The 24,197-nt window shown below is 40.2% G+C and overlaps 1 protein-coding gene across 3 annotated transcripts in view; it reads right to left on the minus strand.

Annotated features, from left to right (window-relative positions):
- The window catches only part of MCF2 (MCF.2 cell line derived transforming sequence), a 113,812-nt gene that overhangs the window by 83,746 nt on the left and 5,869 nt on the right, over nt 1-24,197 (minus strand). For all 3 annotated transcript variants that reach the window (XM_031944324.1, XM_031944326.1, XM_031944325.1), the window contains exons 2-3: nt 6,939-7,007; nt 679-793 (exon numbers count right to left, since the gene is read on the minus strand). In XM_031944324.1, coding sequence (XP_031800184.1) covers nt 679-793; nt 6,939-7,007 — 184 coding nt within the window. The remainder of the gene's footprint in view (nt 1-678; nt 794-6,938; nt 7,008-24,197) is intronic.

Consider the following 24,197-nt stretch of genomic DNA (forward strand, 5'->3'; position numbering starts at 1 on the left):
TCCCTAATCCTTTCATGATTTTCTAGATGTAGATCACAAACTCCCTCAGCCTTCATGGTTCCCACCTGAAAAGTCCTACATTCCTTTTTCTCTCTTCCTAAAGAAGTCTCCCTATAGCCTTCATCGCTCAAACATTCCTTCCCCAATTTCATCATTCAGAGATCTTCAACTTAATCTAATAAACATTTATAAAGCCTCCAATGTGGACAAAGCACTGTGCTAATGGGGTCCTTGCCCTTGGGAAGAAAAGATAAGACACATCACAAATAACTATAATTCAGATTCCAAAGCTTGAACTTTAGTTGGCAAGAATAATAAATTAAGTGTTAGAAGCACTATAGAAATTCAAGGTTTTCCATTATCTATGTTTTAACCCACCGAACTCAAGGTCTAGACTAATGATTTCATCAGTTCAGAGAACTCTCCAACTATGAATTCCTTCCACTGATGCACATCAACAACTTATCGGTACCTTAAAGTCTTAGAGAATGGCTTAGAAGACATACAAAGGTAAAATACTGGTCCAGCATCACACAGCTCATTGTTGTCAGAGACAATACTCAACTTTGTGACTCCCAGACTGGTCCTCTCTCCAGGTTGGTTCGGTTTTTCTAATATGACACAAAAATAATTATGTTCTCCCATGTACTGGGGATCAACAGTAATGAAATGGCATACCTGGCAAGGGACGTTAAGTAAGTTAACACTTTTTTAAAGACATCCTCTGGTACTTCTTTGAAACTGGAGTTTTCTGGAAATGTTATAATGTAGTCATTATTTTTCCCTCTGCCACCTGAAAAACACAAGTTAAATATAATTAAAAATAAAAAAAAAAACAAAGCCCCAAGGAGGATGTCAGGGCAGAGAGGACTGAGACAAAATAAAAGGGTCCTACTTGACCTTTTTTTCAATGCTGCTGAAGCGACACTTATAAGATAAAAAAGCCAGGGGTAGAATAGAATGGAAAATTAATAAAAACCCAAAGTGATAAAAAAAAATTTCCTTATGAGCTCATGGCCAGATGATGGCTACAGATGCACCAAACTGGTAGCTAGGCAGTGGTATTAGAAATGGCTGGAGACCAAAACCCCAGTACTGAAATATTTCTATATCAATAACTTTAACATGAGGAGAGAAAAGGGGGTGAATGAACAGTGAAAATAAGCTTATCAGTGGAACACAAACTCTATAAGAAGGAAAGGGACAGAATAGGGCTATTGTATGGGAGGGCCAAATGAAACAATAAGGGTGGAATTTTTTTTCCTTTCTTTTTTTAAAGGCCTAATAATGTTACAGGCAGCATTTCCCTACTCAATGTAAGGAAGATTAGGGAGGGAGAAAAAAATGCTTAATAATAACTGAAGTAAATAAAAATCTTACTTAAAAATAAAATAGGAAAAGAAAGACTGGGTCAGAGCCATATATGATAAGATTCTAAAAGGTAAAACCATGTAGGAAAAGGCCCAAACAGTAATTATGTTATAAGAATGAGGTACGAGGGCAAGAACCAACCCAGAGGAATTAGATGGGGAAGGAAAGGTGATAGTTCTGAAATCCTACTCACATTGAGAATGGATTAAAGAAGAAAAATACATACATAAATACATGTGCATGTGTGTGTGTCTACAAAGAAGAATATATCCTCCTCCAAAATGTATAAAGTAAATAAGGTGAGGTATAGAAGAGTAGATAGATTAATGGGAGTGGGATAATGTGTGTAGATTAGTGGGAAAGGGATAAAGAAAAGGTGAAGGGTAAGGGGAGAGGACATGGCAAGAATCCATGGTGGTGGTGAGGAAAGTTAAGTAACAGCAAGGCAAGCTAACAGGTAGAAGTAAAATAGAAGAGCTAGCAGGAAACAAGAGGTAATGTGTATATATGTATGCATATGTGGGTATGTATATATAAGTATGTGTGTATGTCTGTATTGTGTATGTGAGTGTGTGTGTATCTATGTATACACACACACACACACACACACACACACATATATATATACACACAAGCTAAATGTAGCCTGCTTGGGGGAGGTGGGGAGGAGAAAAAAGTGGAAAAAACTGCACAGCAGAGAACAAAAGAAAACCTACAAGAAAGCAAAAAGAAAAGATGACCAGTTCTGAATACAATGTGTCTTATTATTATTTACTTTCTCTTGAAATGGAAATTTATTGATACATATTTTGAATCCCATCATATGTTCTGCCGTGCATGTGACAATTTCTTTTTCTATTTCATTTTTTTTCTATTTTCTATTTAAGGTTTAAATTAAAAACAATAAAATGGGAAGAAAGGAGGTACAGAAACAGGTTAATATCAAATGAGATTGACATTGCTTTGACAGTTGCCCAAGAATTCCCCAGATAGAAGAGGCATAAATCTATTTGGGGAAGGGGAGACAGAATAAAAGTACTTTGCCAGGAGGAAATCATTGCTTTTTTGTACTGGTGGGATATTCTACAATTCTGTCGTTCTCAGTTTCCTGTTTTTCCTCTGGAGGTAGTAAGTTTCATGCCACTGGAGAGGTCGATGACCACTGGTCAGATATATGGTAACAGGGATACCTGCCATTTACAGGTTAGATTCAGCGATCATTTAGGCCTCTTCCGCCTGTCAAAATGTGGGATTTAAGCAGTGTGGGAAAGTGTGATCACAGAATCAAAAGGGTGATACAAAGCAGTCAGGGGCACAAGGCACTTAGCCACCTTCCCTTTGTTACTTATTAGAAGAGAGTGATCAAACTCTACTTGAATAAAATTAGATAATAAAGCACTCATCTCAAAAGGATTTAATTGTCTTTAAATTCCTTACTTGAGTAATAAAAATGGGGGGGGGTGGAGCTAGAGGCCACCTGTCCAGGAGAAAGTGACTGAAATGGACTTTCTTAGACGCGATGTGGGGAGCAGTGGATGAGGCCTTGCAGCAACAATGGTAGACTATCATTATCTAAAGACAGACTCACAGAATACTTCATTAGGGTGAGATAATAGGGAGGCCAGAATCTCTCAGAGGACAAGTCAGTGCTCCCCCAAATGGATACTTTTTAGCATCATGGGCAAGGGAGATATATAGGCCGAGGTTTAGAGTTGTAAAATTGGGGCTGGAATCAGAGCGGATTGTGGGTGGATAATGAGAGGTGAAATAATTAACACGGCATATTGAAGGTGAACATCTTGAAAGAAGAGGGGCAGATCTGGATGGCCAACTCAGAATAACGCTTTTTTCAAAGGGTAGAAATAAAATGTGAGCATTAGTCAGGGGAGGAAGTTGAAGGAAGTGTTAGAAAAGTAAATAATTCACAGAAGCACCAGAAACAGCTATCTGGAAGCCCAGGATAAATGAACGTAGGTCAGGATTTCTAAAGATGGGATTGGGAATGAGCCTGTGATTTCATTATAATAGGGAAATTCCAAATGAGAAGGTTCTCTCTACCATTGCAGGTCCATACCTTCTTTGCAATTTCTCATCTTCAGAGCATTAGTTGCCTAGAACACAGAAAAGCTAAGGGATTCCTCCAGGGTTACCCTGAAGAGTATGTATTCAAGATGGAACTTGAATCAGGTCTTCCTGGCTTTGAGGAGAGTTCTCTAATACGAAGCTATACTGTCTCTTGTCAAAAAGGTAACAAAGCAAAAAAAAAGTCCTGCCCTGTGGCACTTGCCACAGAGATAAGCAGAGGTTTGAACATGATTGGGGCATCATGGCACAGTGGAAGGAGCATGGAACAGGGAATCAAGACTGGGTGTGAATCCCAGCTTTTTCATTCACTAGCTAAAGTGCCACTGGACAATCCCGCTTCAGCTTCAGTTTGTTCCTTTGTAAAATGAGAGGATGGATCAGGTTACCTCTGCAAACTCTTCTAGCTCCCAGTTTAGGCGTCCAAGGCTGGCAAGATGGTCTGACAACAGGGAGGCCTTAGATTTCACGTAAAAATTCAGGGAAGAAAATATCCAGTCAAGGAGGCTCTGAGCCCAGAACTAATAAAAAAGAGATGCTTTGTATAGATCAAAGGAAGGAAGAAAGTTACTGAATCATTTGAGCCACTTGATAACCATGGTGATGAAGAAGAAGAGATGAGAGAGAAAAGAGGGAAGCTGAACAAACTCTTTGCCTTGGTTTTGATGCAGGAAGATGCCAAGGGCAAGTCCCACTCCCAGATTGTCTCTTAAAGCAGACAGGCTAAATACAAGATCACAAGCAGCAATAAACGCCAGTGATGTACTAGGCCTAATTGACAGGCGAGATGTAGATAAATTGCCAAGTCTGGGACCAAATCACCAAAGATTTTAGAAGGAATTCAAGTAGAAATGAGAAGCTTGGAGTCAAAATGCTTAGCCTACCTCTGAACATGGACACCATACCAAGGAGGTGGCTGACTGCCCAGAGACACCCATGTATAAGAAAAGCTACATGAAAGAACTTACTTCCATAGTAGCTGAGCTGGTAGTGGCTATGGTCATAAAAAAAGACAGAGTCACTGAGCACTACAGCAAAGACAACTCATTCAGGGAAAGATGGCCTCATTTCTCTAATGGGAGCTCATGCTTGATTAACCTATGACTAGTCCTCGGTCGACATGCATGTGAGCAAGGGAAAAGCAGTAGTTATAACCCCAAAAGCCTATCTGGAAGGTTTCATATTGATGGTTATTAAGGAAAAATTGAGTTGCTATAGGATGAGAGAGGGATGAATGCATCTCCATGGGATGGGAGAGATGGAGAGCATGAAGTAGATCACTGAGTTTTTTCATGGGCAAAAAAACTGAAAAAAAAAGACAGCCAAAGCTGGAGATAAAAAGACACTCTGTTAGTGGGTGAAGTTGTAAACAATGAGGCTCCCCAGGAATCAGTACAGGGTTAGATTTAATTAAACATTTTTTTAATAAATTGTCTGTAATTGAGAGGAAAATCTTGGAAGTTAGAAGACAAAACTAAGCTCTGTTAGCTTGGGAAACATTGTGGTGATGGGCATCATTGCCAAGATGGGCTCAGGAGACTGTGAAGAGGCAGAAAGATGACAGATGAGGCTAAATGTGGGCAAGGGGGAAAATCTCCAGAGTTCTACATCCATTCAGCTTCTTGTATTCTCACACTAAACGCATCACACATTTAGGACATGACTAGCTTTTTATTTTTCAAAATACATGCAAAGATAGTTTTCAACATTCACCCTTGCAAAACCTTACGTTCCAAATCTTCCTCCCTCTCTCCCTCACTCCCACCTTCCCCTAGACAGCAAGTAATCCAATCTAGGTTAAACACGTGCAATTCTTCTAAACACATTTCAAAAAAAGAAAGAAAATGAGAAAGAAAAAAAAAACAAGCAAGCACACAACAACAACAACAACAACAAAGGTGAAAATACTATGTTGTGTCCCCATATTCCTCTCTCTGGATGCAGATGTTTCTCTCCATCACAAATCTATTGGAATTGGACTGAATCACCTCATTGTTAAAAAAAAAAAAAAGAGTAGGGCATGAATTTTTAATTTTTGTTGTATTCTAGACCTCTTTGATAGTCTAGTGAAATCCATGGACCCTTCCTTGGAATAATGTGTGTATATGTATATGTGTATGTATATGTATGTATACATATACACATATTATTTATATATTATTTATTCACACATTTAATATATATGTATATATTATTTGCATATATATGTGTATATTTACAAATATTCTGTCATCTGAATGACTGAGGTGTGACTATTCACATTCTTCAACTGAGATCAAAGACCTCATGAACACTGTTTAGCAAAGTGATAAGTTCATATGTCATCATTTTAGGGTTCACTTAGTTGTTGTTGTTTGTTTTTAATATGTAACATTGCCCTGGGTGCTTTGGAAAATATGCCCACTGAAAGATTAGGCAACCATTCTCCAATTGATAAATGGTCAAAGGATATGAACAGACAATTTTCAGATGATGAAATTGAAATTATTACCACTCATATGAAAGAGTGTTCCAAATCACTATTAATCAGAGAAATGCAAATGAAGACAACTCTGACATACCATGACACACCTGTCAGATTGGCTAAGATGACAGGAAAAAATAATGATGATTGTTGGAGGGGATGCGGGAAAACTGGGACACTGATACATTGTTGGTGGAGTTGTGAACGAATCCAACCATTCTGGAGAGCAATCTGGAATTATGCCCCAAAAGTTATCAAACTGTGCATACCCTTTGACCCAGCAGTGCTACTACTGGGCTTATACCCCAAAGAGATACTAAAGAAGGGAAAGGGACCTGTATGTGCCAAAATGTTTGTGGCAGCCCTGTTTGTAGTGGCTAGAAACTGGAAAATGAATGGATGCCCTTCAATTGAAGAATGGTTGGGTAAATTGTGGTACATAAATGTTATGGAATATTATTGTTCTGTAAGAAATGACAAGCAGGAGGAATACAGAGAGGCTTGGAGAGACTGACATGAACTGATACTGAGTGAAATGAGCAGAACCAAGAGATCGTTATATACGTCAGCAATGATACTGTATGAAGATGTATTCTGATGGAAGTGGATTTCTTCGACAAAGAGACCTAATTCAGTTTCAATTGATCAATGATGGACAGAAGCAGTTACACCCAAAGAAAGAACACTGGGAAATGAATGTAAACTGCTTGCATTTTTGTTTTTCTTCCCAGGTTATTTCTACCTTCTGAATCCAATTCTCCCTGTGCAACAAGAGAACTGTTTGGTTCTGCACACATATATTGTATCTAGGATATACTGCAACATATTCAACATGTATAGGACTGCTTGCCATCTAGGGGAGGGGGTGGAGGGAGAGAGGGGGAAAATTGGAACAGAAGTGAGTGCAAGGGATAATGTTGTAAAAAATTATCCTGGCATGGGTTTTGTCAATAACAAGTTATTATAATTTTAAAAAAAGAAAGAAAGATTAGGCAACAAAGGTATGAGGAAGTATACTCACCAGAAAGGAAGGCTAGTTCTTTCATCAAGGAATCACAGATGTCCTTTGCACAGATGGGACCTGTTGTCCCTAACATAAAAAATGAAATGCATTTGTTGAAACACCAAGAGTAGTGCACTTGATAACACTCTGCCACATAACCTACACCTGACTCAGTCTGCAGTAGCAGGCGCAGAGTAAAACATGGGGCCTCAAATACTTCCCATATGTATGACCAGACAAGTCACTAAATTTCTGTGTTCCTCAGTTTTCTCATCTGTCAAGTATGGAGGTCAGATTCAATGGAATTTTTTTACCCCTCTGAGTTGCCATTTCCTCTTTAGAAAACAGGTCGAGGAATTCTTAAGATCATAGTTTGCAGGGTCACCAAGATAAAAGTACTTTAAAACCACAGAGAAATGAGAGTCAAAATTATATATGCAGTTTAGAATGGGGACACTGTCTTCTTATGTTCAAAACAAAACTTCTAGTAAACTTCATCATCATCATAATTACAGCTTGTTCTTCCGTAACACATATTAAAGACTACAGTAGGCAGGCTTCTCTGGTAATAGCAAACTTCTAATAAAGCCAGAAGAATTAGGTCTTCTCCAAACCCTTACACCAAACCCAAAAGGATACTCGAATCTCTCTTCCTCCCAGCAAAAATAAAAAGCAGCAAGAAAAGAACACAGTAATCATCACAAATATTTATTTACTCCCTCCCGTGTGTCCAGGATTGTGCTAGGGTCTAGAAATACAAAGACAAAGAACAGAGCAGTTGCTATTTTAAGCTTGCATTTGTTCAAGGGAGATAACATGAGTATATGTACAGCTCTAGAGAATTAAACAAATGCTAGAAAATGAAAAACAACATAGCTGGGAGCAGGGACACTAATAGATGGAAAGAAATCAGGAAAATGTCCTTGTAGAAGATGATGCCTTTAAAAGAAAAGAAAGATTATGTAAGGCAGAGGAGATGGGGAGTAAGCATACAGGAAGTGACCAGTGCTAAAATACTGAAAGGGGAGAAGGAATGCCACATGGAAACAACAGAGAGAGAAGCCCAGTGCAGCCAAGTACAAGAAGGAGACTAGAAAGATAGACTGAGTCCGCAGTGTGAATGCTATTTAAAACACAAAGGGAAAGCTATCTGATCCAAGAGGCAAGAAAGAGCCACTGCAGTTCACTGAGAAGTGGGGCATGGGTAGTTCTGCACTTAGCGACAATGTGTAGGTCAGACTGGAGTAGGGAGAGACTTGAGGCAGGAGCATCAGTTAGGAGGAGTGTCTGAACAGCAGCACTGTGAGGGGCAAAAACAAAGTATAATTGATAGGAACAGTAATCTTTGGCATCTTTGACAAGTGATTAAAAATGAATTGGTGAGAGGATGAGGAGTCAGAGAACATCAAAGTTAAGAAGAACCTGGGGGCTGGGAGGATGGTGATGCCCTCAAGGGAAATAAGGAAGTTCAATGGAGGAAGGGATTTGGAAAGAAAAATAATAAGTTCTGTTTTAGACATGTTGAGCTTTCAGTGTCTCTGAGATTTCCCATCTAAAATGTCCAAAAAGCAGTTGGTGAGAAAAAATTGAAGCTCAAGGGAGAGACTGGAGCTGGCCGAATAGCTCTGGGAGTTCTCTGCAGAGAGAAAATAATTAAACCCATGGGAGCTTCCCAAGTGAAAGTCTAGCGAGAGTAGAAGAAAAGGTCCAGGACAGAGTTATGATGAATAACCCCCACTATGGAGGATTGATCGGATGAATGAATTAGACATGTTTGGACAGGAGAAGAAAGGATTCACGAGGATCATGGGAAATGTCTGCAAGTATATGAAAGCTTGTCACGTGGACAGGGGATTGGATTTGTTCTGTTTGGTCCCAAGAGGCAAAAAAAGTAGGAGTCATGGGTGGAAGTTTTCAAGAGGCAAACTTGGTTTGATTGATAAGGGAAAAAAATTATAATGTTTAGGGTTAAAGTGGAAGGAGCTGAGCAACAGCTGCTGTGTTCTCTCCCTTTCTGGACATCCTCATGCAAAGTCCAGAAGACCATTTGTAAGAAATGTTATGATGAGGATTCCTTTGATGTATGTGTTGGATTCTATGTCCAGCTCTCAAATACTATGGTTTTGTGAATGATGTGGATGGAGAGCCAGCAAAGGAAACAAAGAAGGAACACGTAAGTGAGACAGGTTGGATGAAAACCAGAAAAGAACAGCATCGGCAAACCTAGAAAGGAAAGAGTGTGCCGGAGGAGGGGATGGGCAATAGTATCAAATATAGTAAGAAAATCAGGAAGAGAAAAGACCACCAAAGTAGCAAAATAAAAGGAGCAAAGAGAAACACTAATTTTTCATTTTGATTTTGGGACCCCCAGAGCCTAATACAGTGCTTAGCATCTAGAAAGTACACAGAATGTGTCTGATGGATGGCAAATTGGGGGATGGGGAAGGGGTCAGGGTCCGAGCCTCCAGCCTCAGAACATCGCTCCCCTCAATTCTGTGTTACTAAGGAGGGGCTTCTCTTTTGGAGGCTTTAGAACTCTATGCTCTACATGTATAAAGCACATCAGATTGCTTGTCATTTTAGGAAGGAAGGAGGGAGAAGGAAAAATCTAGAAGTCAAAATCTCATAAAAACAAATGATGAAAACTATCTTTACATATAATTGGAAAAAACAAATACTATTTACACACTATGAACTACATGCCAGTTTCTTAAACTTTTTCCCTTTGCAGTCCCTTTTCACTAGAGAAGTTTCATGTATTAAGTGAAACACTGACTGGTGATAAAACATAATTTTGCACCGCCCCTTCAGTTACAAAACCCCACATGAGGCTGCAAAGCACAGTTTAAGAAGCTGGGCTATATGCTATGCCCTTTTCCCAAGGCAGTCAAACCCTAACAGAGAGAAGGAACAGTTTCCACCATCACTGATCCAGTGCTGATCAAAAACTTTGAAGAGCTCTCTCCTCAGCCACGGGAGGTATAGACTTTGAGCCCAAGTACCTCCTCAAATCAGCCCCTTCTCCCCCTTTGGTCTTGCAGCCCAGCTCTAACACAATTTCTACTGGAGAAGGCTGGCACCAGTAGAAACCTGGCCTCTGAGATCAGAACCATAACTAAGGCATAGCAACAGGACTTCGGTCCAAGAGTTCAAAATTCAGATGATGGCACCAGTTGTACTGTTTCAGTAAGTGGAAGCAACTGACTTAAGTACCTAATTTTAGGTAAAGCAGAGAAGCTAAGTTTCCACTCCTAGGTGGCTATGCCCTCAGCAAGCTCCTTCACAGTTCATCTTATTCCCTCCTTCTGTGAAGGACTCCCCAGTAATATACCCTGGCTCTCTTTCCAGGGTCTCTCCCTGCTCAAGACTTTCCCCACTACTTTAAACTCAGTAAACATTTCCATTCCAGAGATGATAGTTTTATCACTGGGACCTGACCTACCCTTCTCATCCTCCAAAAAATTCTTTTCTATGTACCTTTCCCTGCCCCATTCCACAAAAAAAAAAAGCCAAGGGAACACTGAGCCTTCTCCCATCCACCAATGTAATAGTTGGCTTGCACACTTCTAGCCGATTCTTATCAACTCATCCCAACATCTGAATGTGATTGCTCTTTCCACGTTCTGGAGTTTCTCTGATACCAAAACTGCCCATCACAAGTTCTAAAATGCTATTAAGAGGGTCTCAATCACCTGCACACAAACACTTCAAATGCACCACCCACTTGAATCAATGGGCACGTCTCCCTTGGCACACCCAGGAACTGGCAACCCTTTTTTAAAACTTGTAAGCACCAAGACAGTATGGAGAAATTATTTCTACCCACATCCTTTGGGCTCCTGAAACAAAGTTACTGAATGATTCAATGATCCACATGCTATGTCCCTCTGAAAGTCAAAAAGAAAGCCATAACAAGGAGGCCATAGATAACCCTGGCGAGGCCCGTGTGAAATGGTAGAGTATGGCAGAAATACCATATTGATACAAGAATATGCCTAGATTCTAAGACCATCTCTGTCACTCACATGATGAGGTTAGACATCAACCTCAAGCAGATCCACTTCACCTCGGACCTATTTTTGCTCCTCTGTAAAATGGGTACTTTCATTATCAAGCTCACAAAGTAATTATGAGGGCCAAAGCTGGATACAGTCGCATTACAGGTACTATGTCAACCTGTCTCTATATGTCATGTATGCTGGTCTGAGGGCGTCAGATACACTTCATAGATAAGAAGATTGGGGCAAGATGAGCAAATAAAGAAATTAAATATGCTTTTACATTGGAAAAAAGTCTCACATGAATATTTTGAGAGCTTAATCATTTATAGGTTTAGAGCCAGAAGGGACCTTAGAGATTATTGTACTCTAACTCACTCATCATACAGAGAGGAAACTGAGGGCAAGAGAGGGATTTCTCAACGCCCCTTTAGGGCACTGCAGTGCACAGAGCACCAGGTCTGGAGTCAGGAAGATTCTTCTTCCTGAGTTCAAATCCAGTCTCAGACACTTATTCTCCGGGTGACCCTGGGCAAATCGCTTCACTCTGTGTGCCTCAGTTGCCTCATTTGTAAAATAAACGAGAAGGAAATGGCAAACCACGCCAATGTCTTTGCCAAGAAAAATCCCACATGGGCTCATAGAGAATCTGACTGAAATGAAAGAACAACAACACTGTCCCATCTGGACAGTTTCAAAGGAAAGAAGTATCAGTGTCCTAATCAGAAAGCTTCCCAAGGAGGATGATCAGAATGGTGAGGGACCTCTTGTTTATGCCATGTGAGGAGTGGTGAATGAAGTGGAGAAGTTTAGTCTGGATGAGACTCAAAGGCCATAGGATAACTGCCTAAGTCCTTGAAGGCATTTTATGTGTTCTATCTGGCCCCAGAGCACCAAATTAGGAACAATGGGTACAAAGTACAAACAGGTAAATGTATTCTTGTGATCAGGAAAAACCTCCAAATAATAAGAGCACAGAAAGAGCTACCTTTTGCCTCTCAATGGGAAGTCTCCAGGTCAAGGCTGTCTTTATGATGTAGGGTGGATTCTTTTTAGACCCCATGGCCAACGAGGTCCTTTCCAATGTTGAGTTGTTTTTTTCACATAATCCCTCTCTACAGTTAACAGAAGTGTTTCATTTACACATGAAGAAACTGAGTCCCAGAGAAGGCATGGCTTACCCATGGATGCACAGATATTAAATAGTGAGTCCAGTATTTTAACTCAGATCATCTGATGCCAAACCCAGACTCCTGCTACATAGTATTCTGCCTCTTGGATACCAAACACTTTCCTAAGCTCTTTCCTTTGGGCAGCATTATTTTCAGAAACACTTAATTCAAACCAAACCAATGTACATTAGCTACCATCTAACCTATATTTTGGTGGTTGGTCATTTTCAGGCATGTCCAACTCTCTATGATCCCATTTAGGGTTTTCTTGGCAAAGATACTGGAATAGCTTGTCATTTCCTTTGCCAGCTCATTTTATGGGTAAGGAAACTGCAGCAAACAGGGTTAAATGACTTGCCCAGGATCGTACAGCTAATAAGTATTTCTGAGGCCACACTTGAACTCAGGTCCTCCTGTCTCCAGGCTTTGTATTCTATCCACTGCAGCACCACTTAGCTGCCCTATGTTGTACTTTGGGATTTGTAAATATTTTATATACATGGAGTTGGGCTTCATGGCCTCTAAGGCCCCTTCCTATGACCCTCTCCTCTTTTCCTTCACACAACCCCAGGAGATATTTTTCTCCCCAATTTACAGATGAGGCAACTGAGACTTCGCCAAGATCATATAAGAAGTAAAGGTTAAAAAGGATTTGGAATCATCTCCCCTGACATTACTTCCTGCCATCTTTCTGGAATCCTTCTAAACTGCAGACTCTGGGGACAGAAATACTACAGCTAATATTTATGGCATACAATCGTGATTCCAGGGAGGTCACTGGGGAAATGTTTTCCCTACCAATCTGAGCTGGCTCATGAACTGCAGGATATAAATACTTAATAAGGACAGAACCATTGAAGAGGAATCAGATAAACCTCAGGAAAGAAAGAAAAGTACCTGGTTTCTATTTAAATTAAATGCAAATTTCATTTCCTGCATTTATGTTTATGATCCTTCTATTCAGGCTCACACTTCTGATAGACATGACCCCTTAAAGGAAAGAAGAGGGTATTCCCAAATGCTCCATTAACATTAGGACACTTCTCTTTAACAAATGCTGATTAGAGAAAACAGACACTCCTCTCAATGGCCCAGAGTTTCTGGACCTCGACTAATGCTTTTCTGGCTTTCTTGGACCCTTAATCTTTGTCCTCAGTTTCTCGTTTCTTCTCAGGGCTGTTTCTGAGACAGAAAGAATGGCATGGTGTCTACAGCTCTCAGGAAAAGCTGAGTTCAAATTTCACTTCTGGAATTTATTAGCTGTGTGACCCTGGACAAGTCATATATATACCTTGGCAAACGCTCACTGGGGCAGCTAGATGGCACTACAGCTGATAGAGAACTGGCCTTGGAGTCAGGAGGATCTGAGTTCAAATCTCACCTCAGAGACTTAACACTTCCTAGCTATGTGACCCTGGGTCACTTAACCCCAGTTGCCTCTCAAAAGAAAAACAAACAAACAACAACAACAAAGCAAAATCTTTCACTGTTTCCTTTTCAGACCTGTTGTGAAGTTCAAATGAGCTAGTGTTTTAAGGTACTTTATAAATCTTAAAGCTGTTGGGTTTAGACATGGCCTTGTCAATGTGCACTCTCACCTGACCTGTTTCTCTCTCTGTAAAATGAAGTAAGACTAAATGATCTCTTAGTTCCACTCTAGCTCTAAGGCTAGAATAATCTTATATTATGACACTTGGTGTAGTAGATAAGCATTAAACATTTGACCAAGAGGAGCACTTGGACCTCTGTCCAAATTCTTCTTTAGACACTTAAAAGCAGTGTAATCCCGGGGCAGGTCACCAGATCTCTTTAAGGTTCGACTTTCTCATCTGTAAAATGGGGCCATTGCCTTGATAAGCTCTCAGGTCCCGTCTAGCCCTAGAACTGTGATTCTATGATCTTACTCCCGTATTGGACACTGGCATTTCTCATTCTGAGCCCCCAGTTTGGCTTACCCTTTGGGGAGATATCTCTCCCTTACTTCTCAGTTCCGATTGTGGCTCAGTGCTTCTGACCAATGCTTTTCAGCCCTGTTCCCAGGTCTAGTGTCTGGGTTCTTTTCCCATCCGAGGAAGTTCTGAGTTCAAATTGACCTCAAATTAGTTGTATGGTTCTTTAATCTCTATTTGACTCAGTTTCTTCATCTTCAAAATGGTGATGATAATAATAGCACCTAATAGTACCACCTGCTTCCCAGGATCACTGTGATGATCAAATGAGATGATATTTGTAAAGGAGCTTAACACAGTGCCAGGCACATAAATATTTATTCCCTGCTGTTCCCCTTTAAGCACCTGGCTAAGAACCCTTGACCTTGTGCCACCTGATGGTGAGATAGGACACAAAGCATTGTTTGGAAATGGGATGGAACAAGGAATGTGGTACTTATACTCAAAATCTAATACTTTTATGCTTTGGAGTTCCATAATGTTGACACGAGCATGGAAGACATTTTGGGGGGAAGAAGAGTCTTTGAGGAGGCATTTTGCTCTGCTGATTCAAACACTACTTTATAGTCAAAAAGCCCAATGAACTCAGCAGCATCTAGGATTCTCCATATCACTTTTATAATAGTCAAGGTCCTACATAGTGTGTAATAACACTTGAAAATCTCGCCTGTTCCCTACTACATCTTCTTCCCCCTCCCAAATTGCTCCAGATCAAGTCTTACTTCCCAAAGATCGTCATGGGACCCCAGAACTTAGAACCACCTTGAGATTCCTTCCCCCAGTGGCCCCACCCAAAACTCTTCCAACCTAGATCCCAGAAAGATCTTTCCTTCCCCAGAGGGTAACATAAAGACCTTGCCTTCCATCCTGTCACTACATTCTTCAAGCCTTTCTACCCACCCTGTAGTTGAATTCTTTGAATTGCTACCTCTTCCAGTAAAACGTGAGCTCCTTGAGAGCAGGGCCATTTTGCTATTCTATTTGTATCCACAATCCTCAGTATATAGTAAGCACTAAATAAAAAGGGTTTATATTATATGACTTACTAACACCATCATCAAGAATTCTATCAAAGTTTATAGATGATTCTCATCAAAATTTTATAGCGATAGGGAATTAATATAGTCCCAGTCACTTTCTTTGTGGTATTAATAAAGTCTGAGATTATTTCCACACCTTCAGTATCCTCCCCTCCTTCAACAGTCTGATGAGTATTTCAATGTGAAGGGATGATTCCCCATTCAGGCCTCCCTCCTCACTCAGAGCAGGGCTTTGTAATCCTTTTCTGTGCTGTCCTTACCTTTTGGCAATCTGGCTAAGCCTATGGACGGTAAAGCCCTTCTCAGAAAAAGGAGAAGAAAAAAATGTCGAGCCCTTTTCAAAAAAAAAGTACATAAAAGAAAATTTGGGGATTAGAAAAAAAAAACAAAGGTAATAAAAGCCAAGCTAGATTTTTTCTCATTCACATGTCTGGACCCCCTGAGATTTCTCCATGAACCCCAGGTGAAGAACCCTGACTTAAAGAGATGCCAAGCCTTCTGCACCTCAGCAGGCAGTCTTTATGTGACGTGGGACCAAATGATCCAAAGTGGCTAACTCTTTGATGACGGATTTCTCTGACCTTAGCAAGGCAGGCCCTCGGATGCTTGGTATACTATCCATCACTGAGCGGGGATTCAAAGACTTTCCAGGATGGAACCTTGTGCTTTGCTTTCATAGCCTTCAAGAAGCCAAGGTCACCTCTAGGCCATACCAAAGCATCTGAGGAAGATTTCACAAGATGACCGGACGAATGTATAAATGAGGCTAAGGTGCACAGGATACGGGAACAGCGCCAAGTTCACCAGTGCTGGTCCCTTGTTCATTCTGATTGAGAAACAGTTATAGCAACCTTGGCCTGGTTAACAAGAGAAGTAATAGGCACTTCCAGGGGCAATCTGAATCCGATGTTTCTTTCCATGTTTTGGGAACCCCCACTATCTTTCTCCATATACCATGTTTCAATGAAAATGGCTATTTGCTGTTCCTCATAGATTTCTCTCTATCAAATAATTCAAGTCTTATTGCCAGCCTTTGCAAGAACTGTTTCCTGTGCCTGAAGAGTACCCTCCTCACTTCCCCTCTTAAAATATCCAACTTCCTTTAATTTTAATTGAACTGCAACATCCTATACAAAGTCTTCCCTGGTACCCCCAATTCTTCCCTCCTCTTATATATCCTTGTATCTAATATGTATGTGTAGCTCTGTGTATATCCATATATATATATATATATATATATATATATATGCTTTATGTATACTTCATATATATGTGTTTGTGTGTATCTATCTATCTATATACACACCCATATATTTGTGTATATTTATGTAAAATTTCCCTCAAGTAGAAGATAAGCCTTTTGAGGACAGGGAGCTACTGAAGATACAAGAGAGCCACGAGAGTATATCGAGCAGGGGAATGTCTGATTTTGTCAAATCAGACCTACATATTAGGACTTCAGTATGTTGGCCAAGACAACTCCACTCCAAATGAAGTCAAGAGCTGGACAGGACTGAGAGGACTCAACCACTTCTGATAGTGTTCTATCTACTGCAGCATCCCCTAGTGGCCAGGAAAAGAAACAGTCGATCCCTGCTGAGAATTGGGAAATTGTCTCCCCCCGTTTGGAATATAAACTCCTTGTAAGGATTAGCCCACTTTTTGTACTTGTATCCCTAACATGTGTACAGTGTCCAACACTTGGAGGTATTTAATAAAGGGATGTTTAGAATCAGAGGCCCTAGATTAGATTCCCAGCTATGGGGCTTACTACATGTGTGACCTTTAATAAGACCCTTTCCCTTTTCTAGAACTCAGTTTCTACTTCCAAAGGATGAAAGGGATGGACTAGATTAAGGGTTCTAATTCTAGGGTCCAGGAACTCATTATGTAAATATTTGATAACTGTATTTCATTATAACTTCTTTGCTTTATAACCCTATGCATTTCATTTTATACATTTAAAAACTGAGGTGAGGATCCAAGACACACATACACAAAAGCCTAAGATCCCCTGAAACATAAAGGTTCTGAACCCCCTTCTACCTTAGATCCACGATCTTAAGTGTGACTTTGGACAAGTCACTTCCCTTCCCTGGACCTCAATTTCCTCCTCTGTTAAATAAAACCATGTGGCTACCTGCCTCTAAGGCCTCTTCCAGAAAATCTTTGGTTTTATGCTTCTAAACCTTGAGAAGATGAGGCTTGGTTTGGACAATTAATATTCCTCAAATTTTTGAAAGGCCACTGACTGAGGACCAGTTCAAAGTCGTTCTTCCCATTTCTTCTTTTGAACAGAATGAGTAATTGACTTTGTGTGGTAAGAGGAAGACTTCTGCCTAAGTGGTGGAAGCATGTTATTATGCCCTGGCAGAAGGAGATGGACTGCATGGTCTTTCCCTGACTGCTATTTCGTGAGTTTGACTAAAGACTTTTTCAGTTTTGTGATGCTTTGTATGAAGCACGGCCATTTTAAAAAATCTTTTTGATACTGGTCACAGTCTTTGAGAATAGATATTTCATTGGCTCTGAGTCCCTTTCCCCATGATACTCTCTTCTTGTTTACATGTATCCTCTTTCCTGGGTGACTGTTCAAATACAATAGAAAAAAATAGGAGGATGAAACATGAGTCACTCAAGCTTGACATTATCCAAGTACTGCAGAATCAGAGCGAAGGAACTGCTTACAAATGGGAATACCTCTACTCCTGGAGGTTTTCCTCTGGAAAAAGAGGAAATAAAAGAGGAAAAGAAAAAAGTGATTGGGGGGAAAGAGAGGCAAAGTCAATTAGAATCCAGGGAAGTGGGCTTTCCTCGGGCACTTATTATGCCACAGCTATTCCATGGCAACCAGAAAGAAGGTCTCTTCTGGGTAACAGATGTTTGTAAGGTTCCGCTAAACAAACGAAATCAATGGACAAAGAAAAGAAAAGGGATAAAACCCAACTCTGATGGAAAGAGAAGCCAGAGACCTGATCTCTGTGTGAACAGCACCATGAATCTTAACCTCATGGTTCTGATTTTCATTTTTGGTTCCTCCTCTAACTCCCTACAATGGCTATTTCAAATCTTAAGCTTCCTGTTCTATGCCAGCAATTCTCTCAGTACATAAATATGCTTCTGGATTTAACGGTAAAATCGAGTCTATCAGGCTCAAGTATTCCCAGTATTTGATACGGTGCACAGAACGCTAGGTTTGGAATCACTAAGTTGGTTCAAATGTCACCTCTGAGACTTAACTAGCTCCATAACCATGGGCAGATCATTTGGTCTCTCAGTTTCCTCATTTGTAAAATGAACCTCAGTTTCCTCATTTGTAAAATGGGAATAATATTCCCAGAGTACCTACCTCACAGAGTTTCTGTGAGGCTCAACCGAGATAAGGTAGGTAGAGTATTTTGCAAATTTTTGACTGCTATAAAAATGATCAACTTTTATTACAATTCCCATCTCTCTACTTATCTCTGCCCCTTAACTACAACTCAGAGAATTTGGGAGTCCTAAAGAACCTTAAAGATCATTTAGCCCTTTATCCCTTTTGCAAATGGGGAAATTGAAATCTAGAGAAAAGAAAGTGGTCTTCCTAAGATCACTCAGCCAGTTAATAACAGTCAGAATGAGCTTTCTTGTCTCTTAATATCCAGTTTATTGCTCCATGCCCACCTCCTGGGAGCTCTTTTACATTCTTCATTTCCCTCAATTCCAATATTTTCTAATCCCAGAATCTGCTTGGAAGCAATTTTATGATATAATCTATCAAAAGACTCATAAGAAGTTAGAATTCTAGACAGCATCTAGTCCAACTCTCCTTTTATAATGGAAGAAATTCAGGCTCAGAAAGGATAACCGACTTGCCATTGAGAACATTAGTGACACTGCTAGAACTAGAATTCAGATCTCCAGGTTCCCAATCCAGAATTCTTTTTACTAAACCAGTCAATCTACTTAGTACTCTGCCTTTCAGATGGGCTATCTAAAATCAGCATGCAGAAAAACATACTCCAGAGCCACAATGCAAATATCTAGCTACATGTAACCAGATAATAAATAAAGTCTAATTTAGAAAGGCTACATTTCATCCTGAATGATCTCTAAAATGTCAGATCTCTTGGGGGAAAAAAAGCACATGGCTTTTCTAGCCTAAAAACCATTTAAAAATAAAGCTCATGTAGGAGCAAATTGGATTTATACCAGGTATACCAAGATGGTTCAATATTAGGAAAACAATGACTGTGATTTATCATTAAACCCCAAAACACACCAAATCACATGATCATCTCAATGGATGCAGAAAAAAAGCCTTTGCTAAGAACAATTCTCACTCATAATTAAAAACAAATAAACACACTCCAAAATGCATAGGAATAGATGGGCCACTTCTAAATAAGATCAAAAACATGGCCCTAAATCAAAAGTTAACATTATATGCAATGGAGAAACACTTTTCCCATGCAAGAGTAAAGATATTCCTCACCATTATTTGACTTAGTTGGAGAAATGCTGCAGCTAGCAAGAAAGACAAGAAAGAAATTAAAGGCATACACTGACAAAGGAACTAAAATTATTCCTATTTGCAGACACATAATGATTTGCTTGGAAAACCTCTGGACAATCAGCAAAGAAACCAATTAAGGCAATTAATAGGAGGAAATCATAGGAAAGTTGATCCCATTCAAACTAATTACAAAATGTACAAATTATCCAGTAGTCAATCAACCAAGACCTATACAAACGCATTACAAAACACTCTTCAGATGTCTGCAGTAATTGGAGGGAGGAAAGAACAACTGAAAGCTAACTGCCAATTAAGTTGGGTAGTCTAATATAATAAAATAATATCTGAATTTATTTATAGATTCAGTGCTATACCAATCAAACTACCAAGAGGATACTTTATAGAGCTAGACAAAACACTAACAAAATTCATTTGAAGGAACCAAACATCTGGAATCTCAAAGAAATAATGAAAACAGGTAGGAATGAAGTAGGACTAGCACTTTCAGACTTAAAACTATACCTTAAAGCAACAGCATAGGCATCAAAAACAGAAAAAATAGGTCTGCTTTTCTCCCTTCTTTTTAAATCTTGCTTACAAGGGATGGCTCATTGGAAAAGAAGATATAGACATAGAGATGCTGATGATATAAAGACAGAAAAATCAATAAAAATAAAATAATATCAATGATTGCCAAATGTGCCCTTTTAGAGTAATCATGGTATAGATGAATCCATGGCAAAGTTCTCTTTGTTTCAAGTTTTCATTGTGCCATAGGAACTGTCTTTTTCTCAAGTGGGAAATATCAACAGCTGTTGTCGGGAGTTCATTCTGAGGAACTAGAAGGAGATGCACAGTTTGGACAGAAACCCAAGTCCCTTGTCTCTTGAGTGTGACAAATTACATCTGAACTATCTTTGCTCAAACTCAGCCGTTGTCGGAAACATGATTGACCTGACCTCAGCATACGTTTCCTGTTGCCTCTAGGATACCGCTGATATCTTTCTGCCAACTTTTACTTCTTGGCTTCAGCCACAGCTTCTGCACCTCAAGGCATCCGTTTGCCTTCACTTCACGTATGCTATTCCTGTGAGCAATTTCTGGCCTTTGGCATATGGTTCCTTGGGTTCCCAAGCTTTACTCTTAGGAACTTTTCTACCATCACTTGCCTAGTCTCTCTACCATAAGTGACCTCACTTAAGGAAGACTTGGGGCCTTAGTCACAGCCTGCCAGGACAAGGGGAAAGAGCTCTCAAAGAGCAGGTTTTACTATAAACTTCAACTTCATCTTTATAGAAAGACTGATGGTAATTCTTAGAATAAAATCTTTCCTTCTCTATCTTTACTGGGTTATAGTGAGTAAGTCTGCTGGGATGGTTTTAAATTATGGCAGGCAATTCAGATGAAGCATGAGGATTATTACTAAAGCATAGAAATCTTTTAGGCTGAGGCAACACACAGATAGAGGGCAGCCCTGGAGTCAAAAAAAAAAAAAAACTTGGCTTCCAAGTTCCACTGTATTCCAACTGCCTTTGACACTTACTAGCAGAATATATGGCCTTGGGCAGCTCACTGAACTTCCCTGATCCTCAATTTCTCCATCAGCAACATGGAGATAATAATACATCTATCTCACAAAGTTGTGGTGAGTCCCAATTGAGATGACTACAAAGTTTTTAGAACAACCTTGAAGTGCTACATAAAGTGAGTTATTATTATTTCTTTTTTATGTTCTATACCAAATGAAAACATATGCAATGAACTGTAACGTGTCTAGACCAGTTTCATACTTTAAAGAGCAGATCCCAAAAGTAACCGAGCCCGATTCCATCCCTAAGGGATATTCACATCAGAGCACAAAAGTCAATGTGTTTGACAGTAGAAGTATACTGTTAAGGACTCCCACAACCAATTCAGGGGAAAGCATGTCTTCATGCCCATCCCATGACTCTTGGTCCTTGTGAAAATGGTACCAATTGATAATGTGACTGCTAGCACCATGGTCCCTTGGGTTGGCTGTACTCCCTTTTCAAATTATATTGGTATTTATCCGTCTGTTTTTATGTCATATCAGAAGAATGCAAGTTCCTTGAGGTCAGGGACTGGTTTAAGGGGCCTATTGTAGTGTCTGGCACATTGTGTCAAAGTGAAATGAATATACATCTGGAATATCTCCAGAACCAGACTGGGGTAGAAGAAAAAGTCCAAGACTTGGAGCCACTTTCCCAGGGTTCCCAGCTCAGCAGGGTCATTCACTAGCTGTGTGACTCAGGACAAATAAACTTAAACCCTCTCTGGCCTTCCGTTTCCTCCTCTCATACAATGCCATTGGACTATATATAACTAAGGTCCTTCCCATCTCAGGATCTGTGGCATTATAATAGCACCTCCGTCCCAGGTTTGTCAGGAGAACTGAACGAATTAACATGTATAAAGTGCTATATGAAATACTATATAAAGGCTAGGTATTATTATTCTGAAATCAAAGACTGAGTAGATCAAAAGGTACATCCGCCTCTTTATAAATTCAATTCATTCCTCCTAATTCTGTCCCCTGAACAGAACAAAGCTAACCCTTCTTCCACATGATTACACTTCACTTTCTTGAAGATAGCCATCAAGTTCCTCCCACGGGTTCTAAACACGCTCCAGTGTCTCAGTTAGTCATCTACACTACGCCCTCAGGGGCTTTCACCATTTTGGTCACACCCATCTCAGCATTCTCTGATTTATCAACATTCCTCTCAAACTATGGTGCCCACCAAATACCCAAGTTGTTGTCTGACCGGGACAGAATATAATGGGATGATTACCACCCTGGTCAGTCAACAGACATTTAGTAAGGTCCTACTATGCCCCGGGGGATACAAAGAATGGCAAAAGACAACTGTGCTCCCCAGAAGCTCACAGTCTAAGGGGGCAGACAACATGCAAACAATTATGTGCAAACAAGCTCTAGAAAGGGAATGGAGATAATTAGCAGAGGGAAAGCACCAGAATTAGGAGGGGTTGGGAAAGTTTGCTGGAGAAAATGGGATTTTAGTCAGGACTTACAGAAAGCTGGGGAAGCCAGGAGGCAGAAATGAGGAAGGAGAGTTCTGGGCATGGGCGGGGGGGAGAGGAGAGACAGCCAGGAAAAATGCCCAGGGTCAAGATGGAGTGTTTTGTTTGAATAACAGCAAGCTCAGTGCTAGTGGATCAAAGAGGGCACGGAGGAGGGAGAGGGTAAGGTAAGAGACTAAATATGTAAATAGCTTTGCAAACCTTAAAGCACTATGTAAATGTTAGCTATTATTATAAAATTTTTGAGCCAGAAGGAACCTTAGGAACTGTTCGTTTTGAAGATGATAAAATGGAAGCAGATCCAGCTTCTGAGTCCAGACATAGAGTGTCTTAAGTGAGGAGCAGCAAAGCGGCCAGTGTCACTGTATTCCAAGGGGGAGGGATTGTAAGATATAAGATAAATTGAAAAGGGGGGAGGGGAGGTTATGAAGGGCTTTGAACATGAAACAGAACATTTTATATTTGATCTTGGAGGTGATAAGGAGCCATGAGAGTTTATTGACTATCAAGATGACGTGCTCAGACTTGAATTTGAGGAAGATGAATTTGACAGCTGAATGCAGGATGGACTGGAGTGGGGAGAGACTTAAAGCAGAGACAAATGGTAGCAGTCCATGGATGAGGTGATGAGAGTCTGGGTGGTGGCAGTTTCACAGGCGGGAAGGGGGCATCTACTAGAGAAATTATGAAGGTAAAATCTACAGCACTCAGCAACAGATTGGATCTGGGGGGCAGAGGTGAGAGAGGGAGAAATTGAGGATGAAACCCAGGTCGTGAGCCCCAGCGAATGGGAGAATGGGTGGCGCCCCAGACAATAACAGGAAAATTTAGATGAAGGGTAACTTAGAAGGGCAGCTACAGAGCTGGGCCAGGATTCAGTAGGATTCAGCTTCCTGGATTCAAATCCAACCTCAGACCTTTGTTAGTTGTGTGACCCAGAGCATGTCACTTCACCCTGTTTGCCTTAGTTTCCCCATCTGTAAATGAACTAAAGAAGGACATGGCAAAACAGTCCAGTATCTTCATCAAGAAAACCTCCAAAACACATCTGAATAACAAACTAAAATTAAAAGGGAGGAAAGTACACAATTTCAGTTTCAGTTGAAGCTGTCTATGGGACATTTAAGATGTGTAACAAAGCACTAAAGATGTTGAGTCTGGAGGTCAGGAGAGAAGTTAGGGCTGGAAAAGTATAGCCAAGAACAGTGGAATGCAGGTGATAAATGAATCCATGAAGGTTGCTGAAATATCCAAATGAAATGGTGGAGAGGAGAAGAAACATGATAGAGCAACGGGCTCATCCACGGTTAGACAGTGAAATCAGAATGAAGATCTACTAAAGGAAAGTGAGAAAGAGTGTTAGATAAATAAGAGGAAAACCAGCATTGTCACAGAAATCTAGGGAGAAGAAAGAAAAAAGTATTGAGGAGACGATGATCAGTACTGACAAAAGCTATAAAGATGTCAAGAAGGGGGATTGAGAAAAATCCATAATTATGGCCATTTTAAAAAATCAGTCATTTTTTTTTTTGCTGAGGCAACTGAGGTTAAGTAACTTGC

Source organism: Sarcophilus harrisii, chromosome X, assembly GCF_902635505.1.
Source record: "Sarcophilus harrisii chromosome X, mSarHar1.11, whole genome shotgun sequence".
NCBI lineage: Eukaryota > Metazoa > Chordata > Mammalia > Dasyuromorphia > Dasyuridae > Sarcophilus > Sarcophilus harrisii.